Raw genomic sequence first — 12,315 nt, forward strand, 5'->3', positions numbered from 1 at the left:
GGAAATAAAATGGAGGGGAAAAATCTTTTCCCTCTTCCCTCCACTCAGGTCTGCACTGTTTACATATGTGAATGGTGATATGCCTGTGAAATAAGAGCAGTTGAACCTGCCACTCCATTCTCTATAGACACTAGAAAGTGTATATCAAGTGATTTGATATATCACTTGAGCTAAACTGTATAGGTTGCCTTCCAAAATTCTTGACTTCCAAATTTCCCAGCTTTGGGGTGTTTATAATACCAGCCCAAAGACTATACTGACAGAGATATTTGTATATACTTTAAGCATAAGGACTCATTAGAATAAATAGCTTTACAGTTGAGATTCAAATTATATCAATATATGAAAGCAGCTTTTACAGCTAAGTTACAGCCTTCCCTTATTATAATGAAATTACGTAACTTTTAAAGAAGTTTCTGAATCCTAAAATATTTCTGGATTTGAGAGTACACTATCATATTAATAATTGTCCTGTATTTAAAATGTGTTGTGCTCACACACAAAATAGCATTTTCCTGTGTTCACCCCAGAAATTTTAAGTATATTTAAATGGTATCTTTGTGTTAATGTAACAATGCTTGCCTTGTTTGCTTTAGAAAACAGTATTTATTTACTGTGTGCCGCTTGTACATCCTTTGTGTTATTCTCTATTAAAAATACCTGCCTTTGAACTGCCAGGCCATGTACATGCTCATACATCTTTCCTAAAGGAAGATATATCTGTGGTGGACATGAGTTTATCTTTTACAGCAGAATCCATATAAAAAAGCCCAGCAATGCCCCTTTTCTAGCCACATTTCTTGCATCAGTGGCTTGACATCCAGGGAATCTCCATCATTGTTTATCCTTCTTCAAACATTTGTATTAATGTAGCAAGCATACCTGTGACAAATTTAGGCAGTAGAAAGAAATAATAAAATGATATTTTCTGAGTGGGAAGGAGAGACAAAAGAAAAAAAAAATTTCATAAGTTCTATTCCTAAATGTAGAAATAGGGTTGAAAAGACAAATTCAAAGTTTGATTTTTGCCTGAATTCACCTTAAGCTAGATTGTCTGGGGCTTAGAAAAAACTATTTAGAAAACACAGAGATTTGGTCGTAGCTTTAAGTACAATATTATCCATGCGTTCAAATCTGAAACTAATTCAAGTGAAATTTGCATTTGAATGAGGGGGATTTGTGTCTGATGACTGTCTTTTGGAGAAAAATATGTAGACCTTTGCCTAAATCTCACTGAAGTTTATCACCCTTGATGTATTTTCAGTTGGGCTACATAGGATCCTTTTGCTCTTTAGAGATATGACTTTTTCTTTAAATTCTTTCATTACTTTCAGTATCTTGTTAATGTCAACTTCTTCATATCAAATGCTTGTATAAACCCATTCTTTTGCATGTCTACATTCAGATCTCTGTGGATACAGCCCATGGTTACACTCCTCGAGCAATTGACATGAGCAATGTTACCCTCTCCAGAGACTTACATGTAAGTCAGAATATGCCTACCTTTTTTTTTTTTTTTTTTTTTTTTTTTTTTTTTTTTGGTATGCTTTGATTTTGATTTGTTGTTGGATTGGGATTTTTTTTGTCTTTTTCATCATTGCTCTTTGATCCTTTGTTGCTTTAAAAAACATGGTTCATGTTGCAATGTTTAGAGTTTGTTTTAGTCCTGGATTAATTTTCCCAGTTTTCTTTGTGAACATCTGTCATTGGAAGAGAATCCTGTATAGAAGAGCTTGCAGCATCAGCTTTTTTCTGTTTATCATTCATTTCTCCACCATCTTCCCAAAACATTTTGTCATTGCTTGCTTTTCTAAACTGAAGAAATAATAATCAGGAACCACTGTTACAACAAATATTATGAAAATAGAGAATGAAGAAGTTAGGTGTAGGATTTTGAGAGATCTATCAGTAGAATGCTGTTATTTGGAACAATATTTTTGTTAAACAAATGATGTTTCTGTTTTTAGAAAGTTAAGGTTTTTTTCGTGGTGTTTGATGGAGCATGGTGCTAGTTTTTTAAGTCTACTAACTTACTATGAGTATGGTTACAATATCATGTAGACATACACTAGATAGTTTTAAACTAGTTAGCGTGAGTGTTTGTACCAGTCTAGTGATGGCAATGTGGTGTTCAAAGCAGACTACAAAAAAGTCCTGAAACACAGGGTTAAGTTTGCCCATACTGAGCTCTGTCAAAGTACAGCGAAACAGGCAGCAGTAAAGTAATTGGCTAAAGGTACAGTATATACTGTACTGTGTCTCTGATGAAATTCTCACACTGGATTTCCCCTCCTTGATTCCTAACTTGTAGTTTCCAGTTTTACATTTCTTACCACTGTAGACTGCTGACTAGCTTTACAATAATAATTGCTGCCAATTAACTATGATACTAGAGTTAAAACATTTAGTGGATTGCTGATCATTCCAAAGAGTTAACAATATTGCTAATTGAATGACACTACTTCCATCATTATACTCTTATCTTAAACTGATAGAACATGACATCATGTAACATTTGTATAGACTCAGTGTGGTCAAAATACTGTGCAGACTTTGTTTAATACTCATGAGACAACTCTTGATGTGAACATCATCATAGTATGATGTAGTAAACCAAACACAAAGTAACCAGCCTGTCACAAAACTGAAAAGAAAGAGCATTAGAACTTCTGTTACTCCCTTGTTTACTCTTTTATGCTATGTTCTCTAACATGTATCATCAATTTTTATTTTCTTTTGAGTTCTCAGCTATAAAGCAGAGCCGGCTGGCTTTATGATTCATTTGTCCTTAATTATGAATAGAGGTCTTCTTTGAAAGCAGCTTCAAAATCTGTTACTTAAAAGCTAAGTAAATTTAACTAAAATGCAATTTCAGGTATTGTCCTGATAACTGTCATTCAGTAAATATCCAAACATATTAGGTATTATTGAGATCTGAGTTTTAAAAATGAACTGTATGTAATTTTAACCTTTTTTTCAATGTTTAATATCTTTAAACTTGGAGCTCAGGGTTAGATTCTTCAACCTGGTTTTAAATTGCTGGGAAAGTCAGTTGTTTTGAACAAAGTTGATTGGTTGCGTTTTTGGTTTTTTTTTAACTGGTACATAAGAATTGGTGCTATTTAATGTTTACATCATTCTGTGCATATATTGTGCTGGCAGGAATCATGATTATAGCTAAAACTATATCTAAATTATATCTGGGAAATAATTCTCATTTCGGTATTAAGTGGTCACCTGCTCACATCCTGGCTCCATGAGTAGCTAGGTCTTGCTCTGAGACTGTCTTCATAGCACCCTGCTGTCCAAGGAAAGAAAATCTAGTCTACACTATGTTCTTCCACGGTTCCAATCTGGATTATCAAAACACCAGGACTGGAGTGTGCATGACAGAAAGCATCTACCATGCAGGATACATATGTGTAATAATGTATCCACTAGAGAAAAGTTTATGAAACAAATTCTCCTATAGACAAACATGATATGGCCATGAAGTTTTGAGTTGTTATCTGAACTCATGAGTATTCTCCCAAATAAAGAAGGAGGTATTCAGAAATACTGGTCACTCAAAACCCTTACTGAAGATGAGAAGAATGTTTCTGTAGGTCCATGAGAGAAGTGAAAACTGAAATCCACAGAAAAAAATTCCTCCACTGTGTACAGCTAGAGGGTATACAATCAGGACACAAGAGGTGGATTTGAAACAGTGGTTTAATGTTGAAATAGTAGTTTCTACTAGTTAGAGACTGGAGAGCTTGTCTGTCTTTTACTTAGTTTGGGATCTAGCTTCTAGTTTACCAGTCTGAAAGAGTTTGTTTTATAGGAAGAAATAACTAATTTTTGTGCACATTGAAGGAGAATTTCATCCCGAATAAAAAAAATGTGGCTGCATCTATGGAGTCCCTGGTAAAATGGTTGGTGCATTTAACGGTGTACTCACGCAAATGAGTATCCACCTTGCCGGGCTATATCCATGGTTTTATAGTCAGCCTGTCACAGCCAGCAGGAACCATCTTGATTCAATCCTCTAGCTTGCTCTTTTTTTTTTTTTTTTTTCCCTTACCAGGGCCTTCAGGAGGTTCTTGCTGACATTGTTTTGAGTTTGCCCCTGTCTGACATCCCAGTACTCTTTCCAGACTATAGTCTTTGTGGTTCTTCCTTTTTCATATTAACAGTTTTGTTTTCCACACCAGGTTTCTGATTCCTATACATATACCCATCCTACCCAAATTCTACATCATAATCTTGTTTTCAAGATTGTTTTAAACTTTCTTGTTTTCAGTGAACCATTACAGTGTAATTGCATTGTACCACCCAGAAAACAAAATTTGTTATTTAATATCAACTGGAATATTATTGTTCCTCGGAGTTAACCATTGCAACACATATCACTAAGCTCTCCATTTTCCTAAGGCTATGGCTGAGATGATGGCCGAAAACTACCATAACATCTGGGCAAAGAAAAAGAAAATGGAGCTTGAAGCAAAAGGTAATATTATCTATAGGCTTTTACAGTATTTTAAATTCTCTATAATTATCATAGGTCATGTATTTGAGAAAACAGATTGAAAAATAAAAAGAAGTAACAGCAAATTTAAATGGACAAAGAAGAAACAACAAAGTATCTATTCTTATTTAAATATTTTGTGATTTTTATTGCCTGGAAGTTTTTATAGTATAGTGTAACAGTTCCTGTTGAAGTAGTTTACCAATTCAAATATATCAAAGGAAGAGAAGTCAAAGCTTGTAAATAAATTTAAGGTACATTAATACAGTTTCCTCCTAGCATTGATCTTTCAGGCTATTACCCAATGGGCTTTGATTTAATCTGAATTACTTCTTTTATTGCAGGTAGATCTAAAAGGTTATTTACTAAGAACTGCAGGTTTCATGTATTGAACTGACAAGTGGATAAACCTAGAGGAGATTCTTGATTCCACATAAAAATTGCATGTGCTCCATGATATCTGCTTACCTGAATGACAAATTTTGTCATTTTTTGTATGTTTTGTTGGTTTTCTTCTGTGTTAATTTATTTGTGTAAAAGCTGAGTTTTTTCTGCAGATATTATATTTGCACATAGAGGAAACAGTATTTGGAGAAACAGCAAGTTCTTACTTGCAAATGAGTGAAGCTAGGGTTTTGTCTTGTCCAAAGGTGTCAAGTCTAACTGTATGCACTAAACTTGGCCTTTTTTTAAATAACTGTATGCTTGCTTTTCTTATTAGTTGTAAGCTTCCAGCAAAGGTACAGTAATTAAGGTTTTATGAAGAAGTACAGTTCCACATGGAAGTACATTTGATAAATTGCTATGAATTTCCATGCCTTTAATTATATTTCCCCTTAATACAGCTTTTATTTTCATTTTTATAGGTTTTTTGTGGTTTTTTGTGTTTGTTTTTTTTTTTAAAAAGCGTTCTTCAGCATAATTTGTGACAGGATAGGCTAAGTCCAGGAAATCATAGACATTTAGATATTTAAATGGATCTACTGTATTTGGCAGCTTTGGAAGCAGATTTTTGCCTCTGAGCAGCACTTCAGTGAGAACACTGCATAGTATTTGTAGTGTTGTGCAAAGGAGCATAGCACTGAGAAGGTTAGAGTCAGCCATAGTGAGTGAAGGAGAGGTTTCTGATTGAGGGTTTTTTCATGTGGAAAGTAGACATATTTGTCAGCCGAGCAAAACCTGGCCCTCAAGAGGTTTTTTTCTCCAGTATATACATATGCTAGTCTTGAATTTTATTTTTTTTTTAAATAAATGGGTAAAGGACAGAAGAGTAACACAGACTTCAGATAAAAAATGCTGCTTTTCTTCATTTCAGGCTTTTCACATACACCAGGTATGCTAGCCACCCAAAAATTACAAGTGTCAGTCACCTTCACTGAATACACTTTGTGTGTATTAATTGTAGAGTGAATGATCTTTTATAGTCTTAATAAGTTCCACAGATAGGGCATGTATGCTTACTGTGCTTATATGAATTTTTGTATGTCTTCCTTCAGCTGTAGTAAGGTGGAATTAGATCACATTTCTGAAGAAGGAATAAAATCCAATCATCCCAATGTTAAAGGTTGTACTTCCTAAAAAACCCAAACCAAAGAAAACCAAACATCAAACTTGCCCACTAGGTTACCACTTTGCATGTACTTAAACAGATTCAGACAACACAAATGGAAAATTTTAGTATATGGGGCTTATGAAATCACCTATGGATATGCCTCCAATATTTTCTAGAGGGTGTTTTTCCCTTTAAAAAATATTATTACTAGAGACTTGCTGTAGTATTTTTTTTTCTGAGATAAGTCTAATTATTACAGTTACAATATCCTAGGGTTTCGTGGCAATTATCATAGGAAATTATTGTGTTCTGCTATATGATGGTGATTTCAGAAGGTGAAATCTTAAGATTGTTGCTTTTTATGCAGATATTTATATTAATAACAACAACTTTATTTTCCTACCAAATTAACTATCTACATTCAGAGAGGTGTTAATACATATGTAAGCAATACAAATGCAGTTCTTCTCTTTACCTCTCTGTTTCGGCAGCATTCTTTTGATCAGATTGGACAGTTGCCTGAACCACATTTGAATGATGTACTCTAATTTTCTGTCTAATTTTTTACTGTAAGGTAGAGCTGTATTACTTTCATATATTTTTAGATATGTGTATATCTTGCTAAACTCCATGAGCCCTTTTTGCTGTCATCAGAATGTTTAAAAGCAGGACTCTATATGTTTATGTATTTGTTTATATCTAGGTTTTCTTATGAAATGAGGTGTTATTTATTGAAATATTTTCAGTTTCATTACATGAAGTTCTAATTATAATACATGTTTGTAACAGTTTCTTTTTTCAGACTTTTTTCTTCTTTAAGAGTTTTTGCAGTAGGTTTAACATGTTTACCAGGAACTTGCATCAGTTTATAATGTTAGAATTATGTCTGAGGTCACATCTAAAGTTTCTGTCTGAGTACTTTTTAGGTTTGTAAAAAGCCAGAAAAGTGCATTGTTGTTATTTCAGACTAGAATTTACTGTAATGTGCTATATGCATTTTTCTGATAGTGCTTTTACATACCAGGACTTACCATGTCATTATGGTAACTGCTTTTTAATTCTCTTGATGTTTCATAGTAGGAGGAGGCAACCATCCTCTTCTTGTTCCTTATGATACACTCACAGCCAAAGAAAAAGCCAAGGACAGAGAAAAAGCACAAGATATTCTGAAATTTCTACAGATTAATGGATATGTTGTCTCCAGGTAATGCTCTGTTCTGTGTTAGTGTCACAGAATGTTTCTAATACTCCAGTACTTTAAAAATTTTTTTTATTTTAAAATCTAAAGAAAATTCTATGGTCATTTTTAGGTTTCAGTACCTGGGAGCAAGGATGAGGTCCTTCATATAGAATATTGTAAGGAAGAAATAGGTCACAGAGTTAGTAGCAGGGTTTTTGTAAGGCACAAGCAGAGTTCTCCAGAATCACTGTGTGTTTTCTGCCTCTCCTCTCGACATTGCTTTTTTTCTCTGATGTGTCTCCATACATCCAACTGTTAGTAAACTTGTTAATTTTCTACAAGTGATAGTCTGCATTACAGGTCAGGCGCATGTACCTCTCTAGGAATTTCGAGGCAATTGCTTTAATAAGACAGTTTTATTTCTAAAATCTACTGCTCATTTCTTTCAACTGAGTTAATTTGTAGTGTTATTAAAATATTTTAAAAGTTGAAAGTGATCTTTTTAAAAAGCTTTTTTTTTAATAATTCACAGTGTAAATGTAATAATAGGGAATGAATGTAGTAGTCAACAGAACATTCATAATTTAGTACATACACATGCTATTCTCTGCAGAATGACATGCATAATTCCTTTTGGTTTTAATACGACATATTTACCTACGAAATGCAGTGTGGATTAAATTTTAATTAAATTCAGGGCTTGTCTGCCTCATCAGTGTGGCTTAAGAAATGTGAATCACTAGGAAAGGCTGAAAGTATATTGAAGATTTATGACTTGAAGTAAGTGAACGAAATAGTCACAGAGATGGATTTAAGTAATCATTGTGAATTAATTAGCCTGGCATCTACTTAAAATCTGCCTACTTCCTTTCTTTTATATCACATATGAAATTCAGCCCACTTATAAAGTCCCACAACTAATCTAATAATTCTAGGCAAAACCTTTCAGGGTAGCTAGAATAATTCAATTTACTTCCCTTTAATGGTGTAGGATGTACAAAGAAGGATGTCAGTCAGCAGAGGTTTCTTTTCTCATCCCCTGTCAAAATGACAAAAGACTCCTCAGCTGTATTCAAGGTTAAATGTTCTTTTCTGACTAATCCTTTTTATTTCTGTCTAACTTAAACACAAGTGAAAAGTGGTTTATGGTTTATTGTCAGAGTGGAAGGCTAAAAGGAATGGTAAGGTAATTGTTAACTTGGACACACCCATCATCTAGTAAATAGTTCATGCCACATCTACATCCTCCTGTGCTAGTCAAATGCAGGCCTTCCTATCAAGTTAAGCTCAATGTACTTGCTGCCCCTGTGACCACTGCGCCGTCTAAACAAACAAGCATCTGATTCATGTTTTCCTTTGGTCTGCTTACCACTTGGCTTTCTGCCACATGTGCCTTGCACACATTTGTTTCTAGTCTTTTATTTGACAGTGACCATTCTAGTCTAGTGCACCCTCATACACACTGGGTTTAGGGAAGATACAAACACTTGCCCGCTGCCAAGCACATGGCACTCAGGCATGGCCTGTTACTCATGGTCCCACTCCAGCTGCTGGTGCTGAGCCCTTCACTTGACTTACTGACACCGCCGCCCTCCCATTAGCTGCTTTTTGGGGCACACGGGATTCCCTCCCCAGTAGCTGGCAACCGGGACTCCCACTTGCTCCAGTTGCAGACACCACAGACCAGGGATGCCTTACACTCCACCAGTGTCTGACTCTGCTAACACCCTGCAGTAGCTGGCACTGGGCTCAAAGTCTGTGGGACCCATAGAGATGTTCCCAAAAGCCAGGGCCTCTCCAGCTGCTGATACTTGTACCCTCATTAATCACAGGCCTGGAGGCAACTCCACTGGTCAAGTCTGACTCCAGTTGCTGGCCCAGTATCCACTCACACTGGTCTTGCCTTATTCCTCGCATCACAAATATGAGGTAGTGAGTGGGATTAGATAGAGAGATAGGTAAGAAAGGATATAAGAAGATGGGACAGGCTCTAGTTATGAGGCACAGGGCTCAGTCAGACAAACAACTGTATTGACAGGCCATGGTTTACATGTGACTGGCTCCTTTTATATCCCTTTTTGTCTTTTTTCCCCTTTGCTCTTCCTTGATCCTCCTCCCCTGCACATTCCATCATCAGTTTGTGTACTTCCACTGACCTGCCTTGAATATTCCAAATCCTCATGTTCTCCATGCCCTTCCTCTTAGGAGTTACAAAATCAGGTGTGCCTGAAGCTTCTTAATGGCCCATTAATTAGTAACTGGAGACTTTTGGTCTCCAGCATTGTCCCCTTTATCCCTTGTCTACCAGGTTTGTGTCTCTGTGTTCTTGTTTATGGCTTCCCTTTTAGTACCCCCTTTTGCATTGAGAAGGTCCTTGATCACATAATCTTAATGAAGCAGACAATACTATAGCCTTACAAGTATCGGATGACAAAGCTGGTTTAGTTCCAGAATCTCTTCTGAAGCTGCACCCTACTGTGAGCAGTATTGTAATTTAAAGCAGAAATCTGTACTACACAGCTATATTCTGTAGATATACTATTTTAATTTACAAAATAACTGAGTACCAATGTACTTAGTGCATTAGTGACTGACAGTGGGGTGACTGACTCACTTGCTGGTTAAGCACAGCTTCTTCATGTGCTGTCATTAAAGTCCTGATCCTGCAGAATCAAGGCTTATGTCATTTGCCAACTTGTTGCTAGTAGACATCAGCCTACGTCATGGAACCACTCTCTGCAGATTCATACTTGTTTGAAAGAAGATAAGATTTTCATATCAGACTAGTAACTATTATGGAACATACTGGAAAAGGTAAACAGCAATTCCATCACTGATTTGCTGTTCCCCTGATTTTTCAAAAATGCTACATAGCTATTCAAAGTTCTTCCATTACAAACAGAGTTTTGAGGAAAAGTCACGGTGAGGTAGACTAGATTTACTTCTGGTTTGATTTTTTTAAATCAAAGTATTTTGGCAGTTTCAAAATTTCCTCACCCAAGAATCAGTCCCTGGAAGGAAATACAAGATAGAAATGCCTTACAAGTAAGGGAAAGAAATTACAGTGTTACTGGATTAGTCTAATTGACTTGTCTCATTTTTCTGTAACCCTCTACTTGGGAAATCTGTGTGTACCTCAACAAATTGCTCAAAACCTAAATAAGCCTAAGAGTACTATATACTTCAAACAGAGAACAATTTTTATGTTAATAAGCAGTTAACTAGAGAAAATGGTGTCAAACTACATGGAGAGGTAAGACTGTTTTGAGTCCTTCTGTATGTGTGAAAAATTACTTGCTTCTTTTTGCAGAGGAATTAAGGACCTGGAATTAGACACACCTTCCATTGAGAAACGCTTTGCCTACAGTTTTCTTCAGCAACTTATAAGATATGTGGATGAAGCCCATCAGTACATTCTGGAGTTTGGTATAGTACTTCTTGTTCATTTTCTTAAGAATTATTAACTAAGACATTTGATACTGTAAAAAAGACTAGATATATTTTTAAAATGACACAATCTTGGACTAGGATTTTTCCCTCTAGTTTCCTATAGTTGTTGATGATGGATTTTGGAAAGTTATGTAGTTCATATATTCATTCCAGTTTCCCATATTAATTCATCGGAGGAAAAATATTCAGCCAAAATTCGTGATGACTTTCATTCTTTGAAAATTAGCTGCCTCCTTCTATTTATGCACAAATTGATAATCTTTCACATGTGCACATTAATGTTTACTATTCACATGTAATCCCTTTTTCAGAGAGCAAATTAAACCAGTCATTTGTACCATTCTGAAATTTTCTTTGGAGAAGAAAGTTGAGTACAGAAACCTCTTTAACAAACTCCTACAATGGGAATGTTCTTTCACAAACTCCCAGCATGTGTTTCGTAAACAGTGCTATGAGGCAAAGGATTTAACTAGATAGGCTTTTGTTAAAGATAAAAAAAATTAAAAAGTTTGGTGACCCAAGTCAAATTCTCAAATGAGCAGCAAAAGCCAAAAAACCTGGTCAGATGCAGCTTCTATGTGACCATGAGAGTTGCAGTGCCACATACTGTGCCTCATGCCTAGGCATAGATGTTTTAATTGACAGTACTAATAGCAGAAATGGCAGGGCAATTGAATAAATCAACGTTCATCCAAAAGCCTATCTAGATTTAAAGTGGAAATTATCAAATTTATGAATTATTATATGCCATGGTTACTTACAGTAGCAAAAGTCTGGTCTTGATAATTCATTGGGTTACTTTAGCTGCTAATGCCTGATTATTATTCAGAATAAATACTGAAGGAAAAAATACCATTCATGTCTCTCAGTGAATTAGTAAAAAAAAGATAATGAAAGATAAATAGTCTGGGAGCTGTACCAGATTATGTCTGTAAAGAGTATTTGATTTTTATAGTAATGGGGGAACTGAAACAATTTTAATTTCGGTTGAGTATTTCTAACCATTAATTTTGTTCTTTAGACAAGTCCACAAATAAGGAGTTAAAACTGAGTAATTCTGTTTCTTCTGGGAACAACTGGAGAAAGATTTTCCATTACAATATGAGTTCAGGCTTCTAAACTGTCACCAATAACTGGAAAAATACAAGCACAGGACCAGATTTTCATTTCACAAAAATATCCATACCTCTTTGGACTATGAGATATCTGCACTTTTATGAAGATATGAATAATTATTCTTTACACATTTTACTTGCTATAACTTTTCTTCTCATGAGGTAGTCATAAAATGCTGCTTTAACTAGTGTTTGTACTGTTTGTGGTATGTTAAATCTACATCTAAAGATGACCAGTATTATTTGTTTATAGTGTGCACTTTCTAAGAAAAATGCAGAGTAGATTGTAATTAGGATCTATATCAGGGAGCTTAATTTTCTTCTCTCTGCAGATGGTGGCAGCAGAGGCAAAGGAGAGCACTTCCCATATGAGCGAGAAATCAAGTTTTTTGCTAAAGTACAGTATATCTTTGCTTATTCTTTGTCAACTTTGTAAGTAGTTGAAGTAAAAAAGTATTTGCTAGTAAACTAGATTATTGTTATAGTTGCACTTTTCTGTGTTAAATTAATT

The 12,315-nt window shown here is 35.2% G+C and overlaps 1 protein-coding gene across 1 annotated transcript in view; it reads left to right on the forward strand.

Annotated features, from left to right (window-relative positions):
* RYR2 (ryanodine receptor 2) overlaps window positions 1–12,315 on the forward strand; it is a 406,115-nt gene that overhangs the window by 290,429 nt on the left and 103,371 nt on the right. Inside the window, exons 57-61 of the mRNA XM_026846439.1 lie at window positions 1,406–1,483; window positions 4,414–4,489; window positions 7,140–7,263; window positions 10,550–10,665; window positions 12,137–12,201. Of these exons, the coding sequence (XP_026702240.1) occupies window positions 1,406–1,483; window positions 4,414–4,489; window positions 7,140–7,263; window positions 10,550–10,665; window positions 12,137–12,201 (459 nt within the window). The remainder of the gene's footprint in view (window positions 1–1,405; window positions 1,484–4,413; window positions 4,490–7,139; window positions 7,264–10,549; window positions 10,666–12,136; window positions 12,202–12,315) is intronic.

Source organism: Athene cunicularia, assembly GCF_003259725.1.
Source record: "Athene cunicularia isolate RWA chromosome 3 unlocalized genomic scaffold, athCun1 chr3_part1, whole genome shotgun sequence".
Taxonomy (NCBI): domain Eukaryota; kingdom Metazoa; phylum Chordata; class Aves; order Strigiformes; family Strigidae; genus Athene; species Athene cunicularia.